Raw genomic sequence first — 22,479 nt, forward strand, 5'->3', positions numbered from 1 at the left:
TGGCCTGGACCCTGGAGCCAGACTTCCTGGTCCAAGACCTGGCTGTAGCCTTCCCCACATGAGACCCTTGGAGGGTTACCAAGCCCCTGTGCCTTAGTGTCCCCGCTGCAGATGGGGCCAGTACTCCCTGGCTCAGGTGGGAGTGGGGCTTCACTGGGCAGGTGTGCAAAGGCTGAGAACAGCTGGCGTTGTTGCTGCTGCCATCCTGATGTCCCCAGGCCTCCCACAGTGCGTCCTCCTCCAGCTGGTCTGGACCCAGGCTTCCCCCAGACTCTGGCAAACTGAGGATCACGTCTCCCGGTGGGAAATGGCTCCACAGCGCTCCTCTGCGGCACTGCCAGGCAGCGGGCAGCAGGTCAGCGCCATCACCACGGCTGCTCTTGGCCTCCTGCCGCCTCCCCCGCGTGGTCCACGGGCCCAGGTGTTTAGGTGCAGGGGGTGGGGACCACGCGCTGCGGATCCCGTGTCCACGTCCCTGTCCTGCCCACCTCTGGAGCCTTGAGCCAGGAAGCGATGGGGCAGCAGGTTTCATGAACTGCGTTTGGCCAAGGCCATCTTCAGCAGCGGGAGGACAAGGTGCATTTTAATCCCACAACTCGGCTCAAAACCTCCGAGCCCCTCTGCCGATAGCCAGCTCAAGACCATCCCTGCTGGCCTCTCAGCCGAGGAGATGGATTGTTGCTTAGTGTGCCTGTCCACTGCCCTGTGCTCAGCCCTGGGTCCCGCTGCCGTCAATCGCCCACGGTGGCTCTCCTCCCACTCCTCACACCCCTTCCTGACATCCCAGCCATACTTTCCTGTCATTAGGAATCACAGTCCCCGAATGCCAGACCCATGTGACAAGGGTTGGTGATGCTGCAAGGACAGAAGTCAGCCACCCTTCAGAGCCCAGGCACCAGTTTTGAAGCAGGCCAGAGACCCCCACCCAGAAGACCCTTACCGTAATGAAGCAGAGACCCCACCATGTTTGTGGCATGTGAGTTCCTCCTCCGATCAGGGAGCTTTGTGCACAGAACATTAGCTCTCAGCAAAAATCTGCAGAAGGCAGTGTGGTCTGTAGCTTCCTTTGTTTTGGGAGACCCCTGTCTGTCTAGAGGATGGAATGAGACACCCCTGTCATGTGACCCTCAGAGCCCTGCCCCCCACACCGGGTATGAAGTTCAAGGACTGTCCATATCATGGTTCAGAGGAAGAGTTCTTAGGTGAGAGCCACCTCGGAACCCTGTAGTCAATACACCTGCTTCCTGAGAATTCCCCCCGTGTCCAGCCTCTCCTGTCCTACTTCAGTTTGAGGGGCGGGCTCTGTCCCCTTTTGATTTAGATCTTACCAGAGCCCTTTGTGGTCTTTAAAATTCACAAAACTACCAGGCTGGTTTCTCCATCTGTTTGTGGAGAGTCCATCAATAACAAGGACTGGCTCACGGACTTAGAAATGACCAGGTGGCCGTCCCAGAGAGCCTGGGCAGAATCACTAAGCAGTGCTGGAGAAGCCAACGGTGCTGACACCCATTGTGGGCCACCCGTGGGGAAAGGCGTCTGGAAGGGCTCCCGCCTGGAGGTATTGCGAGCCCTGACCCGGTGCATACCCCAGATGTGGAAGGCTCCACTCTCCATCACTCTGCCCAGCGCCCAGAGGACGCAGACAGGACACGGCACCACCCACCTGGAGCACCAGCTCCCAGCCACCGGGCTTTGTTCCCCCGGGTACCACTCAGGGGTGCTGCAGTGGGCTGTGGAGGGCAGACACGGCAAGTCTGCTTATCCCACAGTCACCAGGGGCTAAGGGCTGTCCCCAACCCATGGCCCCTGGTCTAGGTCAGCTCTGCATGAGTTTCACAGGACAGGGGCAGACACGTCCACTTTTATCTTAACTGTGATCTGAAGAACACATCCTTGATGATGTGTGGGGGAGGTGATTTGGGCTGCTTCTGGCCCTGGGGGCGTCTCCAGTAGGTGTCAGATATTCTTTGGTCCGGGAACATTTGCATGTGGGCACCACTGGTCTGTGTGATGGTAAGTCGGATTTGTCTGGCATCATTGCCTGCTGGAGAAATCACCGTGAGCCATCTCTCCCCATCGAAAGTCACCTCCCTGGTGGCATTTCTCTGCCAAGGTCAGTGGTGTGGAGAATGACTTGCTGTTTCTCTGAGGGCCTCCAGGGTCCTTCCGAGTGACTTTCGTGTACAAGAAGAAGCCTGGTTTGAAATCAGGCCTGTTCAATTTGACTTTTCAAATTTGTACTTTCTCCAGCAATTCCTCGAGGATGGGGCAACAACTGGGATTCATTTTATTTCTGGAGGTGGGTTATGTGCGGTTCAGAGACCGCCACAGAAAGTCTTCAGGAAGCTTCCAGCAGCCATCCTTACGATGGGGCCCTAATGGGCCAAGAGGGTAGATTCAAGTTTCAGGCCACATGACAAATGGTGGACGGGATAAAGAAGAAGAGACCAGGGTGCACCATCTCCTCTTAAGGAAAGGTCCCCAGATGGCTCCACGACACTTCCTCTCACATCCCTTTAGCTGTGGGTCATGCTAGTTGCAAGGAGGGCTGGGGAATGTAGTTTTCAATTCTTGGTAGACATAAGTCCAGCAGAGCTGTTATACAACCATGGGAGAAGAGCGGACTGGATACTGCCCATGCCTCTGGGAGCAAGGCGAGGCTGGAAAGGTCAGCAGGACCCAGATGGAGAGTTTGAACTTGACCCTAAAGGTGACGGGAAGCCTGTGAGGACATGAATCACTTTGGCGTCATAGTGATAAGCTTCCCAGACCCCAGCCACTCTCTGATCAGCTCCGTGAGGTACCTGAGCCCCCGAGATGGCCAGTGACATTGAGTCTGCTGTTCTCCACTTTGGTTCAACAAACTTTTGCAGCTCTGAGCACTTCCTATGTGCCAGGCAAAGTGGACAAGTCTCTCTGCCCTGCTAGAGCGCACAGTCTGGTGGGGCAGGTGGACATTAAGCACTTAAACAGGTAAAATATCTAGTCTGCCAGAGAGTGAGAAGGCTAGGGAGGACAGGGAGCGCTGGGGCGCGGAGAGATTGCTGGACATACGATGGTCAGGGGAGGCCTCTCCACAGAGGCAACCCCGGAGCCAAGGCCTGGAGGAGGTGGGGAACTGGGTGAGGCAGGAGGGCGACTAGGGAGAAAGCATCTTGAGCCCGCGGAACAGCCCATGTGCAGGACTGGGGGGGATCATGGCTGGGGCTGGAGGGGCTGAGTGGGAGGTGAGATAGGGAGTGGACGAGAGCCAGAGGAGGGACTTGATCCCATCCTTGGTTTCTTTTGTATTGATTTTTTTAAAAGTTGGCTTATTGCAGTTACAGTGTGGAATTCACTGTGACGTTTGTTTTTAAAGATCGCTCTACTTGCTTTATTCCCCCAAGTTTAAAGACAAAATCTCCCAAGGGTGAGGACGCCACCTCCCTCAGGCCCTCCCTACCAGTCCAAGACCCCTGGGGAAACTGAGAAATCTCTCAGTGGACTAGAGAGAAAGCCAGGACCTGACTCAGGTCCCAAGCTGCCCTGCTGTCTCGCTTCTGTACTGTCCTAGGAGATTTCAGGAAATACAATCTGTTTCCTTCAAAATAATTTTTTTTTTCTTATTTGCGTTGTCGGTCCCCCCATCAACCCCCTGTGTTTTATCAACAATAGCCATGAAATGGATGTTGACTCATTGCTGTTTTGAAAAGAGAAATCTATTTAGAAGTAATTAATCAAAGGGCGCCAGCTGAGGCTGTGTGTGTGTGTGTGTGTGTGTGTCTTCACGCGCTCAGACAGGCACAAGTACTCTACACCTGTGAGAACTTCCTCATGCCAGCAAAGTGGACGAGTCTGTCTGGCCTGCGTGTTTCCGATCGTGTGTTCGCTGGGTTGTGAGTTCTGTGGTGGACACAGCTGTGTGTTTCACCCACCTCCGCTCACCTCTTGCCAGGCCACTTGATCCCTCTGCACTCCCCAGTCCTCTTCTCCGTTAACACCCATTGCTACCTGGCACACTGTGCTTCTATTGTATCTCTGGCTTTCATTGCCTCTTCCCCAACAGAATGAGGGCAGGAACTTCCTCTCCTTCCCTCCCACCCTGCACCTAGGATAGTCTGATACCCGACAGGCACTGGATGAATACTTGTTAAGAACAAATATCCCTCGGTAAATTCTGGGGGGGGGGGTCTGCGGATCTACAGGTGCACACTTGTGTGTATCTGTCCTGGCACCTGCATGGGCACACGGGTGTGGAGTGTCCATCTGTCCGCATGTCTGCTTGAGCCTCGTGCCTGTTAATGTGCCTCTGGGGTTTTCTTGGCTGCCCTGGTTGAGTACAGACCAGACGGATGCTGAGTTGTCGGCCAAGGCCGCAGTGTTGGCAAACATGGGTGAGGCAGGTTTGGGCACTTGCAAACCTGCGGCTCATGGGCCAGGACCATGTGGCAGTGATGACCCTCTCGTTCTGGGCAGGCTCCATCCTGTTTTTAGCAACAGAGATGAAGTTCACCCCGGCCTGAGGCCTCCCAAGGGCTCCCCCTCTGTCGTGTTCTCTGGGCCCCCTTCTCCAGGAGCCCTGGTGCTCACAGAGAAAACACCCACAAAGAGCCCCTGGATGATGCACAGAGGCTACGGGTTTCACATCAAGGCCTCCAAAAACCATTAGGAGCTTTATGGTTTGGGGGTTGTGAGGTAGCCCCCCAAAAGTTCATGTTAGACAATGCAGGAATGTTCAGAGATGAAACAATTAGGTTGTGAGAACTGTAACCTAATTAGTGGATTGATCTACTCGATGAATTAATAATTAGGCAGTGAAGCCAGATTTACAGATAGGTAGTTAGTGTAGTTAGGTAAATTGGGTCTAATATCGAATAAAATAAAGAAAACGGAGGCCACTATAGAGAATGGAGTCCAGGGAAGCAGAGAGCACTTGGGGAAATTGAAATGTTAATGTCCCCAAGGCCCAAAGCCCATCCTAAGGAAATGTTAATGAAACAGCTCCCAGCAAACAGGGAGGTGCTAATCAAAAGCTGCCCCAGGCCCTTCCTGCCCAGACTACTGCTCCAGTCCCCCTATGTCCCACCTTCTGGCCTTCCCACCTGCATTCTATCACTGCAGGATGGAGGGAAACCAAGGACCGGGATGTGGGAGGACTAAAAGAAGACCTCAGATACAAAAAAGGGAAGACCTCCCCCTTTCTCGGATTCCGCCTTTTGGGTCCCCTTCTTCTTCCTGGAGAAGTCTTTTCTGCTGTCCTTTAATAAAGCTTCCACTGTCCACTGTCCACTCGCCTGGGCGTGCTTCTCTGGTGTTATACTTCAGCATTCGGGAAGCAAGGACTCCAGTCCACAGCGGCAACAACAGGACTGCTGGACTGGGTGATAACTGCAAGGCCTGGCTGGGGAAGGTAGGTCCCTATCTTCTTTGCATCCCCTCTCTCGGCTTCCCAGGAGTCATCATCCGAGCCGCTTTCCTCCACAGCGCCCTTCTGCCATTATGTTCTGCCTCACCTAGAATCCTAAGCAATGGAGTTGGCCCACCATGGACTACGGTCTCTGAAATCGCGAGCTCAAAATTGAATTATTTCTAAGTTGTTCACGTTTGGTATTTTGATCACAGTCACAAAAAAAGCTAAGGCAGGCATCTACCACCTTCAAGTTGACTCAGAGTTTCACTCCAGCACTGGATTTTGTTTCTTGTCCGTTAGACTCCCACAAAGACTGCAATGATGGATCGGCCCTGGTGTTGGAGACTTCGGGAGTGGATGGATGAATACCAACTCTTAATAGTAACCAGCACTAGGGACAAGGACAGGGTGGCACCAGGGGTATGGAATAAGCCAGCACGTGGGTGAAGGGCACAGGCTCTGGAGCTGTGCACCCTGGGCTGGAATCCAGACAACACTACTGAGGAGCTGGGTGACCTTGGGCGACTTATTTAACACCTTTAGAGGGTTGGGGTCGCACACCCTCGGGTAGAGACACCCCCTGCCAGGCCAGGCACAGCGAGCAACGCTGGACTGGCAGCTGCCGCGCCTCCCAGACACCGCAGGGCGGGCCGCCGGAGCAGCCACCCCACACGCATGCGCGGCCGGCAGGTGGGTGGGGCCACGGTTGCGCGGGGCGGGACGGGAGGGATGGAGCCGCGCCTGCGCACGCCGGCTGTCAGGGCGGCCGCCTGAGTACCGCGGCGAGCGTAGGGTGGGCTCCCCGCCCGGCTGCGGCGGGTAAGTCCCTGAGGGGCGTGGCAGGGTGGGGAGGGTCGAGCCGGCCTGCGTGGCCGCGCGGCCTGGCGGCCGTGGCGGGCCGCCACCCNAGGCGGAGGGGCAAAGGCTACGGCGGGACGTGACTGTGGTGTGTCCAAGCCGGGGCACGTGGTGGTCAGTTCTCCTCCCTCCGCCTTTCTTGGCTGTTGAAAGTTTCCATAGTGGAAAAGTTGGGGGGAAAGAGGAGAACGGGACTTCATCACCGTTCACAGGTCTCCTGCCGTAGACAGAAGGTTGCTGTGACAGTGGACAGGGTGCGAGCAAGACACCAGATTCCCGCTGGATTCTTGTCCCTGGCCAAGGCTCTGAGACTTTCTCCTTAGAACTGGGAATTGGCAGGGGAACACCCTGGTGATAGTGGTGGTGCACAGTCGTTGGCCCCCCGGCTGGGTATGTTACCTTGCTCTCTTCCGGAACCTGCCTTCCTGAAGACCTGTTCTTGCCTCTCAGGTGCTTCTCCCCAGGAATAACTGGGACCCCACCATGGATGAGGTCACCTTCAAAAGTGACACTGTGCTGTCAGATGTTCACCTCTACACTCCAAACCAGAGACACCTCATGGTGCGGCTAAATGGTGTGGGGCAGCCTGGTAAGGACCTGGGTGGGGTGGAGTAGCTTAGCACCCCCAGAGTTCCCACCTCATCTTCTATTTTCCCCTATTAGTCTTTTTTGGGGTCGATTGGGAAGACAAGATTGTTTAGTTGCCGTCTTCACCACACCAGGTCAGCTCGCCCTTGTTGATCAAGGTCCTGCACTTTCCTGAGCACCTGAACCTGTGCTGTGCCAGGCCCAGGACTTGATGCTGGGAATACAGAAGTGAGACAGACTCTACCTTCGGCAAATTCACAGTCCCCAGAGGGACCAGTGCTGGCTTGTTCCGTCACTGCACCCCGTTCCTCTGCCCAGCCCAGCATCTCCACCTCTGTTTGCCTGGCTCCTCTGTTTGTTTACCCCAGGCTCCTCAGCTTTTCTTCTACACGTCTTCCCCCATCTTCTCCCAGCAGCCAAGAGGTTTGTTTGAAAACGCAAACCAAATCACAGCACTCTCCAGACTCAGATTCCCATTAGTTTCCCTTTGCTCTCAGAGTAATGTCCAGACTCCTTGTCTTGGCCTGCAAGGCCCAGCCTGAGCCAGCCTGGGCCTGCGTGTCTGCCCAATCACTCTCCCTCCCTTGCAGCTCCGTGGCCACTTCAACTTCTCCCTCAGACCCTGCATCTGCTTTCCCCTTCCTAACCCTGGCTCTGCAGGGTTCAGCTCCTCAGACAGGTTCCCCGATGACCCTCCCAACTCAAGTTACCCTGTACTGGTTTTTTTTTGTTTGTTTGTTTGATGTGATTATTTATTTTTTAAATACATACCCTGTGTTTTTTTTAAATAATTATTTTTAGTTTTAGTTGTCAATACCTTTATTTTATTTTTTCATTTTTACATGGTGCTGAGGATCGTACCCAGGGCCTCACACATGCCAGGCAAGCGCTCTACCGCTGAGCCACAACCCCAGCCCCTTGATGTGATTATTAATAACTCCCATTTCTCTCCTGTTCCAAATTGTTGATTAACCAGTGGTCACAAACTTTACAGCTTGTGGGCTGCACCTGGCCATGGCTTGGTTTCATAAATAAGGTTCTACTGAAACACAGCCAGGCCCACTGTTTCTGTTGTTATAGCTGCAGTGGCAGAGTGGACTAGTTGCAGCAGTGACCATGTGGCCCACAGAGCTGAAAATATTTATGATTTAACCTGTTGATCTCCGAAAAATTTGCTGACCCCTGCATTAGATGGTCGCCATATCTATGCCACATGGGATAAGTTCTGCAGAATCCAGGGGAGTTCACACACAATCTGTAATCTTGGATAATGTTCCCCATCATCACGCCTAAAATGTGCCCCTGCTTTGTATCCTCAGTCCCAGCATGGCACTCAGTGCAGTTTTGGTGAATGTCTGTCGGGGGTGGGTAGGTGGGTGACTGTTCAAACTTTGGCGTAAGCTTGGGGTACTGTGGGGGGCCGCAGGAAGGGGCAGCGGAGCTGAGCCGTAAATGCGGAAAAGATCTTTCCAATCAAGTGGAGGAAGGCACCCCAGGCAGGGGACAGCGGTACGAAGGTGTGGCCGGCTCTCCTTAGGCCTCTCCCCTGTGCTGTGCCTCCTGTGGTGCCAGGTGGTTCCCAGGAGGAGATGGAGGCCAGTACCCTCCATCTCACGTGAAGTCAGGGTGAAGGGAACTCAGGGCAGAAGAGCCCTGGAACACAGGTTGGGTGCCCACTCAGCTAGGGTGCCCAACCACAGCCTTGGATTCCCCAGGGGTGGACACTCGTGTTCTCCTGAGGCAGATGAGTAAGTTTGGGGGCATCAGACCCCTGGGAAGACGGAGGACTCAGCCCTGGGCACCCTCTGGGAAATCTTTGCTCCTCTGCCTCCAGCCCACTCCTCCTGGCACAAGCCCTTATTGAAATTGTCCCAGTGACTTTCTGGTCACCAGGTGGTAAGGGATATCTCACATCCTGTCACCCTCCAGACCTTCAGAGGCGGAGCGGTGTGGTGAGAGGGTGTCTGCTGGAGTCAGCAGGCTGTCTGCTGCCTTGGCCGCTTGGCTCAGCCTTGATCTCCACGTCTGTGAGGTGGAGCTGACGTGCCTCCTTCGCTTGGTGGTGAGGGTCAAATGAGAAGACCTGGCCTGCATGTGGGTGCTCATAAAGCAGAGGCTGCTCTCCCTGGTGGCTGGTGCTGAGTGGTGGCCCAGCCAGTGATCAGTGCCCAATGCAACGGGCCCTTTCTGCTGGTGTTAGTGTATCTCCCACTGCCTTCAAAGACTCTCCCAGGTGGTAACCAGACTTCTCAGAGAGAGGACATTTTAAACACACCCCCTGAGTTGCTCATTTGTGTTTTGTCTTGCCTTTCAGTCTTCCTGTCCCAGTTCAAGCTTCTGTGGAGTCAAGACTCTTGGACAGACTCGGGAGCTGAGGGTGGCCATCACAGAGATGCTCTCTCATGGGAGGTCCCTCCTGCTGGCTCAGGCAGCCCAGGGTCCATTCCTGGAAGTGGCCACAGCCGTGAGGGTTCCCCTCTCCAGGCAGGGGCTGATACCTCTGGCCAGGAAGGGGCAGGAGCTCAGCTGGATGAGGATGGGGATTTGGACGTGGTGAGGAGACCACGGGCTGCCTCTGATCCTGATCTGGAGGGGTCTCCAAGAGACAAGGTACACCCCATGATTCTAACACAGGAGGAAGACGACATCACGGGAGACGAAGCACCAGAGAGCTGCCCCCACAGTGTCATCCGAATAGGTAAATAAAGGTCAGTCTCTCCTGCCACCGGGGCGGCTCCCCAGCAGCAGCCAGGGCGCAGGAGCGTCAGTGTCGGCTCTGGCTCAGGCCCAGGCCAGGACGGCGTAGGCAGGATAGCAGCAGAACGGCAGACGCAGCTGGAAGCAGGCGGTGCCGCTGCTGGCCCAGGCTCAGGACTCCGCAGTAGCTCCCCGTTACCTCAGGATAGGCTTCAGATGGCTGCTTGCCAGGCCGGGTGTGACGTGGCCTCTGCTCGCCTCCGCAGCTCAGTTCACCCCGCCTTCAGCCCTCCTCTCTGCGAGCCTCTTTGTGCTGTGCTGGGTTCCTGGGCGCTTTCCTAACGCATCCCTGTTGAAGACTCCCAGCTTAGCCATCGGCTCCCCCAGGAGGCCGGGCTCCTGCTGCCTCCACGTCCAGGTTCTCACTCAGCATGCTGGGGTGTCGGGCAGGGGGGCTGTGAAGGCTCAGCCAGGCTGGGCTGGCCCCAGGGCCCCAGGGATTGTTTACTTTACTCTCAGCCCTCACTTCCCTGCCTCCCTGAGGGGCACTGGAGCCCGGGACTCCACAGTGAGGCTTTGGCCTCCAGTGTGTGGGCATTTCATGTTCTGGGATCTACTGTCCTCCAGGCTGAGAACCCTATGGGAAAGGGCCAGTGTGTGGTGGCCCACCCAGGGGCAGAGCAGAAGGTAAAGTTGTTGAGCGTAGGTCATGGCTTGTCTTGTTCCATTCTGGGCTACAGCACCATCTTCTGCAAACCTTGGTTGATGGGGGGCTGGATCGTGGCCCTGCAGGGCTGGATGTTGAACCCGTCTCCACCCCTCACCAGCAAGTGACCATGGACAGGGTCCTCTCACCCAGAGATTCAGTTTTTGCACCTATAGAATAGGATCAGGGATACTGCCCTCCAGGGTTTGGGTGGTAATTTAGTGAAATAATGCCCAGGAAGTCCACTTTTTATTGATTCCTGAATGAGACTCCCCCAGAGTGCACAGCTTTTGAGCCCTCACTCTCTGTGGAGCACCTTCCGGCTGCGCCTCAGTCACCACGTCTGTGTCTGTGAAGTGGGGGTGCCCCAGGTCAAGGGGAACCTCTGAGGGCGAGCCCTGGGCCCGGCTCAGAGGTGTCTGGCCAGCGCAGGTACAGGGAGAGAACGCGACCACCGTGGGTGGGGCGTGGACGCACTTCTGTTCTGGTTTCAAACCAGATGGCCACGTTGGGCCTAACACTCCCATCTCATCCTGAAAGTAACTCCAGACAGTGACGTCAAGCCCAGCCGGGTGCTGGCGGACAGCGCATGGGCCGCTGTGGACTCAGAGCCCGCGTGGGAAGTCCGCATGCTGTGCAGAGATCTTGGTCAGATTTCTCCTGGAGAAGTCCTCAGGCCCACTCTCCTGGGGGACTCCTCAGTCACTGTCACCTGGCTTGGGTACAGGGTAGTTGGCTTGTGTTGGATACCTTGTTGGGGTCCCAGGAGCCCTGGGCACAGTGAGGAGCTCACACCAAGAGCCCACGGGAACCTGAAGGAGCCAGGCTTCAGGGCTCCAGGGCTCCAGGAGCGGCAGCACCACCCACCTGCAGCCCTGCACTCTCCACCCTGGGCCCCTTCTTATTTCTGTGACATCATGGTTTGGTTTTGTGTGAGTCTGATGAGCAGTGGAAGCCACCCACCCTCCTGTGCCGCGTGTGTTTGAGCTTGGTTGCCCTGTGGTCCTGCTGAGGTGGTTGGGAGTTCTGATCTGGCACCAGAGACTGGCACCCTTCCTCTTCCTCCTCTCACCCTCGGTGCCCTCCCCACCACCAGAATTGTATCCTACCGTGTTGTGCCCTCACGTTGTGCTTGGGAACACTTAGACTTCCTTAACATGCTTCTCTTCAACCTTTTGGGAAAGGATAAGAACTCAAACTAATTTTGTTAACTTCTAGCATGGTTCTAAGTGTGAGAAAGGTTTTGGAATGAGCCGTGGTTATTACTAGCACATAAACAAGGTACAGTTTTAAAGATGCAGTACTGGACTTGGGGCCTCATGAGATGCGAGTGTTTAATGAGGCTGTTGTGACCTAGTCTCCAGCCACAGGTGGGGTCACCTGGTGACGTGAGGAGAGGGAGCCAGGGGCCTGCTTCCGAGGGATGCTTGCACACTCCTGCCTGGTAGCATGGCCCGAGCGTCCGCTTCTCTCTGGAACACCTAGCCCAGTGCCCATCTGACTGCGTTGGCAGGTTACCATTCACCCACGCCACCCACCCCTGCCATCCGGTGGCTTCTGTCTGTCCCCATTCACAGTGGGCATTTCTCTTTCGGTTTCCATCCTGTCCAGAGCACACCATGGCCACCCCCCTGGAGGATGTTGGCAAGCAGGTGGGTAGGTCCTGTCCACTTCCTGTGGTCCTGAAGAGCCTTTCTCTGGAGCCTCACATCAGCTGGTGCTCCTCGTTCTCTCCCCTCCAGGTGTGGCGGGGCGCCCTGCTCCTGGCAGACTACATCCTATTCAGACGGGACCTCTTCCAAGGACGCACCGTGCTGGAGCTGGGAGCAGGCACGGGGCTTGCCAGCATCGTGGCAGCCACTGTGGCGCGGACCGTGTATTGTACAGGTAACAGGCATTGGCTCAGGCTGCAGGGAGGTGGCGGTCCCCACAGTTGGTGCAAACCCTGTTGGGAAAGGAGACGGAGACACCGGGAAGGGGATGTTGGCTAGTCCCTGGTTTGCTTAATAATGAGTGGCCCAGCGGTGCCCAACGAGTGGCTACAGCATCGCCCAGCAGGCACCAGATCAGTGGTGTCAGTGTCTGATGCCCTTTGATGTTGACACCTAGAAAGAACAAACTTCTCAAGGAACCGTGAGGATATTCCCTCTCGTGAGCCTTAAAAACACCACAGACGTCTTGCCTGTTCGTTGGGAAATTAGTGAAATAAAGTCACTCATGATTTTACAGTCCCCAGATTTATGCAGCAGTATGCAGTTTATTCAGCACCTCATGTGCCCAGTATATGTGTGGGTGTAGTCAGGCCCGTAGTGAGTAAAATAACCACGTCCCTGCCCTCGGGCTACTTGTACTTCAGAATCTCTGCTTAACCTGTTCTTATTTGCTTGCATGTGCACGACCTTGCACACACACACACACACACACACACACACACACAGTCTCTTTCCTTTTAGGAATATGTACAGAGTCCCAGAGAAGAGTTGAAATGCAGTGTCTGGGGCTCTGTCCCGCCAGGTGCTGGAAAACATTTTTCAGAGCATTTTCCTGTCACTAGCAGTTATTTAATTATGGTTTTGAGTAATCAGATACTTTCTCACCTCGTTTTCAACCCCTCAGCTGCTGAGCGTTTGGGTGGTTGTGTTTCTCTCATTTTCATGACACTGGGGTGAAGCCTTTGCGTGTTCGGATTCCTTTTGTGCCATCTGATACCCATTGGGCCAGGTTTCCTGGAGAGGGAGGGACTTGTCTTACGCTGGTGCTCCTTGTTGTCAGCTGATTTCTTTTTATTATTATTTTGAAATCTCATTAGACTAACACAGAAGTCACTAAAATACTCTGCAAAGTGCCATATACTTGTTTTAGTCAGCTTTTCCACCACTGTGACCAAAAGACCTGACAAGAACAACACAGAGGAGGAAAACTGTTTTGGCTCACAGTTTCAGAGATTCAGTCCACGGTTGGCCAGCTCCATAGCTCTGGGCCCAAGGTGAGGCAGCGTATCATGGCGGGAGAGTGTTGAGGAGGAAAGCAGCTCAGGACGCGGCACTTAGGAGGCAGAGAGTGAGTTCCACTCACCAGGGGTGGAATATAAACCCTGGCACACCCCAGCCGCCCGCTTCCTCCAGCCACCCCCAGCCTGCCCAGGTACCAGCCAGCTAATCCCTTACAGTCAGTGGATTAGCCTGCTGGTTGGATTTCAGCTCCCACAGTCCATTCTTCACCTCTGAACATTCTTGCATTGTCTCACACATGAGCTTTTGGGGGCACCTCGCATCTAATCCCATTGATAACATCTTACACAACCATAGTGCAGTGGTCAGGACCAGCAAAGTGACACGGGTGGGTGCTGCTGGCGGAGCTAGCCATGCCAGAGTGCCCTGCTGTGAGAGGGTCAAATGAGCATGATTACCCTACTTCAAACCTGTAGTGTCTGCTGGGCAGAGAGAGGATTTGCTGATGGGGTTTGCATTTTGTTGCTTCCTAGTGAAGGTTTTCACGGCACAGACTTTTGCTTCTGAGGTGGGGAGGGAGTTGGAATGACCTGGCACTCATAATGCTGAGTCAGCCACTGGCAGGGGTTGACCAGCCACCTGAGTGCTGCCTCTTGACAGTTTCATGTAAATTGCAAGCCAGGAGCATCACTGGGTGCCTGGTGCCTAGTAGCAAAATAGCATCAAATTGTCTTATCCTGAGAGAAAAAATCTCCAACATAGAGAAGAGAACTTCACTTAGGTGGCATGTCACAGTTAGCAAGGCCCTGATGGTCAGCCACATGATGAGTGCCTAATTGTAACTTAACAGTGACAGCCAGAGAGCCAAGTTTCATTCCCTTTGTCCAGAGGGGCACACTGAGGCTAAGGTTGAATGGCTGGTCCAAGCTCATGGTCACGCTGCTGATGACAGCCAAGACCCTTGACTCAGACCTCCTGGTTCAGGGTGCGGTGCCTTGATCACAGGCAGGTATATCAGACTGTTCCCCAGAGCAGTCTCTGCAGAGGGGTGACGTGGCTTCTCCAGGGCTCCATGCTCCTACTGCGCGGTATTGTTAGAATCCCTTGTAAGATCTCTTGTAACAAAAACTACCACGAGGATTTAAAAGCTGGGGTTCTGGGGGTGTTGCTCAGTGGCAGAAAGGGAGCTTAGCAAGCACAGGCCCTGGCTTATCCCTGCAGCATAAAACAGAAACTGTTGAGGGCTGGGTTGTGGCTCAGCAGTAGAGCACTCACCTGGGTTTAATCCTCAGCACCACATAAAAATAAACTACAACTAAAAAATAAGTATTTTAAAAACACCTGTTGAAGCAGTCCTGCACTGCCTGCAATGTCCCCTTTCCTCAGTGGCCAGGACAAGGGTTGGGTCTGAGCCTTGGCTGAGCAAGCTCCCTGCACTAGGCTCCGTGTGGCCTCCAGCACGCACCGTCTGGTCCCAGGGGTCGAGGTGGCAGGGTGGGTTGAGCATTGCCGATGGCGAGACGTCCTGTGCTCCACTCGTGCATTCTCCTAGTGAAGATTGATTTTTTGCAAAGTGCTGCTTCCCTCAGTGAGAATCCACTGTATTGGTCCCGCTGAGATGTGAGAAATGTCGTCTGTCTGAGCAGCAGGCCCCCAGCAGTGACTGGGCATGAGAGTCCCTTGCTGGTCACAGCCTGCTGCATCTCCAGTGACTGTCATTCGCCCTCTGACTCCAGCCGGTTTTCTGGAGTGTCAGAGACCCTGGAATTGGATCCCAGCTCCTGCTCCCACTAGTTAGGTGACTTGCTCAGTCTGTGACATGGGAATGCTGCTGCCCCGGATGGCTGTGAACACGCAGGGAAGTGCCATGTCTGCTTTGCATACTCAGGGATGGGCACTCACCCCGCCTCTGGGCACACCCACAGCGCTGTGTCCTCCAGGACAGGATTCTCACGTAGGGAAGACAGTGGGAAAGAGCCCAGGTGCCCCTGTGTGGTCTGGGCATGGAACTCAAGGGACAGCGCAGCTCTAGTGTCTGGGTGGTGATCTTGGTGGCCGCTCTGCTGGCACAGCCCTGGAGCTGTGTCCTAACAGCCAGCATGTTTGTCCTTCCAGACGTTGGTGCAGACCTCCTGGCGATGTGCCAGCGAAACGTTGCCCTCAACAGCCACCTGGCTGCTGCCGGAGGTGAGGCCCAGCTCTGAGGGAGGTTCCTGTTTGTCAGGCAGAAGAGGCTGGGATGGGGACGCTGGGAGGTGGAGGAGGAGGCTGGGTGGATGGAGGAGCAGGCTCCACTCAGCTCCGGGGCACAGTGCTCTGTCCTGGGGCTCCTCACCTCCGCACACGGCCACATCCTCCCCAGCTTCTTCTGGCCTGGACATGGTCCCCCGCCTCATCTTTCTAGCTCCTCTTCTGACCTGTCCTGCTGTCCTCCACGTGGCACCCAGTGTGGCCTTGCAGAGTTGCAAGTGCTGCCCCCCCAGCCCTCAGGATCCCTCAGGCCAGGGGGTCGCTCCTGCTCTCTTGCGCCTCTCCAGCCAGGGCTCGCTACCCAGGCTACACTCTGCCCTCTGCCAGGAGGTCCCAGCGGCATCTGCCCAGCTGCCCAGTCCCTGCACAGCCTGCAGGAGGAGTATACACAGTGGCCTGGCTGGACTGCCAGGCAGACAGACCTGAGCAACCTGCGGTACCCTCCACCCCCAGGCCTCAGGCCCCCCAGGTTTGCCCACCCTAAGGCATCGAGGTGAACTCCTTGCTGGTCCGGCCCCCACTCTGGCCCTCCAGGCTGTCCCTCTGCCTGGACTCTCCAACTCAAACAGCACTCCCGTGACACTGCACTTAACCCTTGCTTGTTGGCTGGCTGCCTGGTGTTGCCCACCCACTAGACGTGAGCCTGGTGGCCAGGCCCCTTGCCTCCCCGAGAGGTGATGCGAGACGATGCTGAGCGCCCTGAAGGCAGGGAGGACCGACAGCGTGCTCCACGCCCTCCTGCCCTCGCCCTCCTGCCCTCGCTGCCTCACACACCAGTCCGGTCCCCTCCCCCTTGCCTTGCAGCATTGCCCTGACCACAGCAGTCACCCCTTAGGTGGCTGGTCCCCGACAGCAGGGGCCAGGAGTCAAGCTGTTATTTTTCCTGTCTCTATGGTTGCTGTATGGTTGCTGACACTTCACACTCAAAAAATGCAGAGGGGAGTGAAGGAGCAAGGGAAAGGGCCGGGTGGGTGGTGGGTGGTGGGTGGTGGGTGCCCCGCCATGCGGCCAGCCTGCAGCTGGGCCCTCTGTGTCTGTTCTCACAGGTGGAGTGGTTAAGGTCAAGGAGCTGGACTGGCTGAAGGACGGCTTCTGCACAGGTGTGTTTCCTCGGGTGCCGGCCTGGGCTCAGGGGTCCTCGGCAGCACCCAGGGCACGGCATGGGCGCCGTGTTGATTGAGCAGCAGAGCCCGGCTGCCACCAAGCCCCAACAGCCAGGCAGGGTCTCTCCACTGCCAGTGGGTGTCATTTGTTGGTTACTGAGCACCTGCCGTGTGTCAGGCACGTCATGTCCATGCCGTTTCCAGACTTCCCAGTGCCACCATGTATTGGGCGTCAAAACCCCTGGGTCTTGGGACTGGGGCTCAGTGGTAGAGCGCTTGCCTAGCACGTGCAAGGCCCTGGGTTCGACCCTCATTACCACATAAAAATAAGTAAGGTATTGTGTCCAACTACAACTAAAACAAATATTTTTTGAAAAAACCCGAGTGCTGCCTTCCCTGGGTCACATAGCTGGTACTGGGCAGGGCTACTGACCTCGGGCATCCGCCATCTCCCAGCAGGTGGTGGTTCTGGGAGACCCACTGGGGGGAAGAGTCCTCAGAATTTCCTTACAAACTACTTCAGACCCTGGTGCTTGGTCTTTACAGAGGCTCCCGCAGGTGGGGGGACCATCCCTGAGGACCTGTCACCTGCCGAGTGCCCTGCATACTGTGGGTCCCTTGACCCTTCCAGCAACCCCATGGGAGAAGTGCTGGCCCCTTTCTATGTGCACAGAAACAAAACCCAGAGAGTGGGTCACACAGCAAGTGAATGGGCAGGAAAGCCCTGGACAGGGCACGGAAGACAGCTCATAGATGGCTGGCTGAGGGGGAGGGGAGGTTGGGATCTGCCTGCCTGTCACTGGCCCTCACTGGCCCTCAATACACTACAGCTGTCCCCAGGGGCCCTGAAGCTGGGAGCTGGGACTCAGGTGTGGCCGGCAGTGCCCCCTGCGCTGAGCTGCCCAACCCTGTCTCCTGAAGCTCCTTTGGGTCATCTTCCAGTAAGAGTTGGTGGCTGGCAGAGACAGGATTGAGCCCAGGCCCTCCCCTTTCTCTGGCAGACCCTGAGGCCCCCTTCAGCTGGTCGGAAGGGGACATCGCTGACCTGTACGATCACACCACTGTGCTGTTTGCAGCTGAAGGTGAGCGAGCTCTGCATGGTCACCGTGTCCCTGTCCTCACCTGGGGGGTGGAGCACCTTACGCCTCCACTCTGCCCTGCCTCCCCAGCGCTGTCCCTTCCGCAGTGTTCTACGATGATGACCTCACGGACGCACTGTTCGCCACGCTCTCCCGCCTCGCCCACAGGCTGAAGAACACCTGCACGGCCATCCTGTCTGTGGAGAAGAGGTAAGCGGGGCACGGGGCCTGTAGCGGGTCTCCCCTGCACTGACGCACTCCACAGGTCATGCCCTGTCCAGCTCCTGCTGGTCCCGGGCCAGGCTAGTCCCTGACACAGCACCTTTCCCAGTCCCCTGGGTCCCCGTCTGCAGATGAGGAAGGAAACTGACAGCATCAGGGGACTATCCAGGCCCCTGCTAGGTTGTGACAAGACCCTTGTCTGCTACCGTTGGCGTTGCTTGTGTTTTGAGTTTTTATGAAAAGAAGACATTTTTCGCCAGGCGTGGTAGCACCCACCTGTAATCCCAGTGGCTCTCGGGAGGCTGGGGCAGGAGGATTGTGAGTTCAGAGCCAGCCTCAGCAACGGCGAGGCACTAAGCACCTCAGTGACACCTGTCTCTAAATAAAATGCAAAACAGGGCTGGGGACGGGTCTCAGGGGTCGGTGCCCTTGGGTTCAATCCCGGTGCCAAAAAAATGAAAAACCCTAAAATGAGAAGCTAAGTGTCTGGTGGTGAACGCAGGTGGAGAGGTGGCTGCACTCACGGAGGTCACCTGCTGAGTGACACAGGCTTCGGCTTCACCTCCCTGCACGAGACTTTTGCCCAGAACCGTAGGTTCTTGCACACTCGTGGCAGCATCGTTTGTGCCGGTGGTGCCGAGGGCCCCGTCCAGAGACATGCCAGCCCGGCCTCGTTGGGATCTGGCGTTGGTCAGACCAGGAGGGGAGCCGTTACCAGAAGGGGTCGCGAGGCATGCTGAAAGGTCACCAGGAAGTGTCCTGGCGGAGGGTCCTTAGTGTTTGGAGTTGCGCTGACTGTTTACAGGGAAGTGCTTGTTCATCTGGGAGGGGGCTGTTGTGAGGAGGGCCTCGGAGAGCGGAGGGGACACACTGCCCTCGGGTGACAGTGCTGAAGCTGGGTGATGGGTCCATCATGGTTTATGTGCTGTCCTCCTTTTGCATGTTTGTGATTTAAAAAACGAGAAAAGAAAAAGAAAAAACAGTGTTTAGCACTGGGGTTTGAACTCTGGGGCACCTTGCCGCTAGCAGTTTTTATTTTTATTTAAAACAGGGTCTCTAAGATGCTGAGGTTGGCCTCAAACTTGAGATCCTCCTGCCTGAGCCTCCCAAGTGTCTGGGATTTCAGGTGTGCGCCACTGCACCTAACATGATTTTTCATAATAAAAGATTTGCGAAAGAGATGAAGAGCTTGAATTTCAAGCCAAATCATCTTGCAGATTCTGTTTTGGAAAGGTGCAGAAGAGAGGGTTGGGAAACTCAGTTCTGAAGTCCTGCCCTCTCTCTCCCTCCTTCTCTCTCTCACCTCCGTAACCCAGCAACTTCCTGGCCATGTCATTGCGCTCGGCTGTGCTCCCAGAGTGCACCTGCCTCTGCTGTGGCCTCTCCCGTTAATCCATAGGTAGTCACAGGGCCACTCTGCTGGGTTCTGTGCTGGCTGCAGGCAGGACAGGTGGCAGCACCTGCAGAGACTGGCTGATAAGTCTTCCCTTGGCCAGTTTTCAGCAGCTCACAGTCGGAGCCTGTCTTTCCAGGGGTGTGATCATGGACACACGACCAGCTTCCTAAGCCTCAGTGTCCACATCTGTAAAATGGAGCTGGTAACCAGTTTCGGGAAGATCCAGGAGGGCATTTGCTAAAATGCTTTGCACATAATAGTCACTCAGTTAAAAAATGAGAGGGGTGGGGCAGCAGGAAAAGGCTGAGGAAGTGACAGCCCGAGGGTGGTGGCTGTGTGCTGGCTGCCTGCAGGCTCAACTTCACGCTGCGACACCTGGACGTCACCTGTGAAGCCTACGACCACTTCCGCTCCTCCCTGCATGCCCTGGAGAAGCTGGCCCCCGGCAAGCTGCGCTTCATGGTGGAGCCTGTGGAGGCCTCCTTCCCACAGCTCCTCGTCTACGAGCGCATCCGGCAGCTGGTAGGTCCTGTGGCGTGAAGCTGAGGCTGCTGTGCCAGGCAGAAGCGGTGATGGACCCAACCCTCGCACCCAGGCCCCCGCCCCGTAGTCCAGTGGTGGCTGCAGACGTGGTGCCCTCTGCAGCAGAACCTGCACTATGCTACATCTCCAGCGGTTTTTATTTTTATTTAATAAAATAAAATTTTATTTTAAATGGGCAGCCCCCACGCAGACCCTTGCTTCATAACGGCCACGTCCCACGGTGGCCTGGGCAGCAGACCTTCACCTGGCTTTTTAGCAGTGTCTTTCCCTGTGGGCAGTTCAGATCCAGAGGAGGCAAGGCCCTGGCAGGACTTGGGAGCTGGAGTCAGTGGAGGGGAGCTGGGGCCCCAGAGCCCAGCACAGGCCCTGCATGTGCTCTGTGGAGACAGACTGCAGCCCGGTGTCATCGCCGCTGGCCGCTCTGGCCCAGGCACAGCGGGGCCCCTCACATCAGGCCTCTCACGACCACCCTGAGGTGAGAGCCTCACGTGCCGGGCACCTTGCTAAGCACCTCTCGTCCACCACCTACCTGCCTGACGCTCACGGCAACAGCCGAGGCAGATGAGTCACCCTGGCAGGAAGTGGCAGCACTGGGGACTTAATCCTATTGCCATGTCACTTCTTATTACAGCTTTTCAACCCAGCACTTAGGGAATAGCCGCAGGTCCAGAGTCACCCTCCAGTGGCCAGGGCTGGGCTCCTGGGAGTGCGGGGTGGAGAGTCTGCATCTTTTGTTCTCTCTGCCCTTTGGCTGTGGCCTCTTTCTCTGGAAAGGGGAGGCTGGGGACAGAGCCAGCTCTCATGCTCCCTGTCCGCTTCCCGAGCAGAGGCAGCCCTGCATTTGTCTGGGTCACGGGTGGTGGTTCAGAAAGGCCTGCTCGCTGCCCGGCCACCACTGGGCAGCTCCACGCAGACCCAGCTGGTCTGCTCGTGAGGACCCGTGAGGCTGGTACCAAGAGCATGCTGTGTGCCTGCATGTCCACCTGCTGGCCGTCAGAGTGTGTCACGTGACCAGAAAGCCAGCTCCTTGGGGAACTCGGCAGCCACCGAACATGGAGGCTTCCCCAGTGGAGAGGTTGTGGTGACCTGCTGCCATCCCCCTGGTCCCTGCAATCACGTGACATCCTGATGCCCTTTCAGCTGGCTGGCCTTTGTCCACCCAGCCTCCCTGCCCAGTGAGGCCCAGGAACAGTGCAGAGCTCCAGAGGGTAGGCAGAAGCTCGCGCCCCTGTGCCGGCTCTGTGCCACCCCTGGAGCTGTGGTGGCATCACCCGCACAGCTCAGGAGCCTGTCCCTCCTCTCTTGCAGGAGCTCTGGAAGATCGTTGCAGAACCAGCAGCGTGACCAGGGCCTGGGCCAGGCCTGGCGGCTCAGCCGTTCCCATGATCTGCTTCTAATAAAACCAGAAGCTCACGCAGTCATCGTCCGAGGTCCTGTCATTTTCACATGGTAAATGTGCCTTAGGTGGCCCCACGTGGATTTCTGGGGCCTGTCGCTGCCTCCCAGCAGCAGCCAGAGAGCCTGGTTGCTCTGCGTGGGAGTCGACTCAGGCCCATGGGCCTCTTGCTGGGCACTGGGGTCAGGGAGTCCTGGGGCTGCTTGGCGAGTGCGTGGTCTCTGTGGCCCCCAGGCGCACCCCCTGGCTGGGCCTGGCAGTGCGTGGTCCTTCCCTTCCTCTCTGAGTTTCACCAGTGTCTTCAGTGCCATGATGGAAACTGCCCTAACAGCTCTGGGCAGGGAAGCTCATCTCCTCCCAGGCTCCGTGTTCCCGGGGACCTGTTCCTGCCTGCCCTGGGCCTCCCTCTCCACCTGTGCATGGTGGGTACGCTGTGTCTGTGCCCGCTCCCCTCTCTGCGCTCCTCTTGGTCCCTCTCACCGCCCCTCCTGCCCCACCCTTGGCACTCCCTGCCTTGCCCCTGCTGTGCCCTGTCACCAGGGTCCAGCACAGCCCTTCCCGCCTGCCCCGGGAGCACATCTGCCTTTTCCTGTCCAGCTGTGCCTGCCCACAGCTGCTTCTCCCGAGCAGCCGGGGCCAGTTCCTGCACTCACGTGCCCCAGTCATCGGCTTATCCCCAGGCCAGGCGTTTGCAAGTCCAGGGTCATGTTACCTTTCCAGCAAATCAGTCAGCAGCGGGTTAAACCCATTGCACAGTTGAGATGACCAAGGCTTCAAGAGGAAACCCCGTGGGGCCAGGGGCCTGGTTTGTCTGAAGCAGCTCTGCCTCCCGAGCGCCGCCCGGCCCAGAGCAGGGCCTCGCACTCACTGTGGAGTGAGCTGTTCTCTGTTCCTTCATCTTAGTTCTGCCTAGTGCTGGCTCCTTTTGACATAATGATAGAGGCACGGGATACCGTTTGCCCCGCTGCAGTCTCCAGTGCTGCCCTCTCCGCCTCCTCCCTTCCCTGTCCCACTCCTCTACTGATCTTTCCTCTTTTTATTTATAGTTTTTTTTTCACTTTGTGCATTATAGATACACACAAAGGTGAAATTTGCCGTGGGGTAGTCGTATCTGTGTAGCAGAGTGTGATCAGATTCATTGTTAGGTGAATTATCAATATAAATTACCACTCAGAACAGTGTTTCCTCGCTGTGGGTCATTTTGTCTCCAGGGACATTTGGCAATGTCTGGAGACATTCTTGGTTGTCACAGTCAGGGAGACGGGTGCTACTGGTGTCTAATGGGTGGAGGCCAGAGATGC

General features: G+C 56.3%; 1 protein-coding gene across 3 annotated transcripts; it reads left to right on the forward strand.

Moving 5' to 3' along the window:
• Positions 1-6,082: 6,082 nt before the first annotated feature.
• Positions 6,083-21,199, forward strand: Mettl22 (methyltransferase 22, Kin17 lysine). Of its 3 annotated transcripts, XM_048789190.1 has the most exons (12): positions 6,304-6,361; positions 6,460-6,501; positions 6,698-6,836; positions 9,150-9,533; positions 11,850-11,890; positions 11,981-12,125; positions 15,305-15,376; positions 16,486-16,539; positions 17,544-17,624; positions 17,729-17,831; positions 19,593-19,761; positions 21,091-21,199. In XM_048789190.1, the coding sequence occupies exons 3-12, from the start codon at positions 6,731-6,733 to the stop codon at positions 21,124-21,126; spliced, it is 1,191 nt and encodes a 396-aa protein (XP_048645147.1). In that variant the 5' UTR covers positions 6,304-6,361; positions 6,460-6,501; positions 6,698-6,730; the 3' UTR covers positions 21,127-21,199. The 3 variants fall into 3 exon arrangements, with proteins under 3 accessions (XP_015346232.1, XP_048645147.1, XP_015346233.1); XM_015490746.2 differs by lacking the exons at positions 6,304-6,361; positions 6,460-6,501 and adding an exon at positions 6,083-6,208; XM_015490747.2 differs by lacking the exon at positions 6,460-6,501.
• The last annotated feature ends 1,280 nt before the right edge of the window (positions 21,200-22,479 follow it).

This window comes from Marmota marmota, unplaced genomic scaffold (genome assembly GCF_001458135.2).
Source record: "Marmota marmota marmota unplaced genomic scaffold, marMar, whole genome shotgun sequence".
Taxonomy (NCBI): Eukaryota; Metazoa; Chordata; class Mammalia; order Rodentia; family Sciuridae; genus Marmota; species Marmota marmota.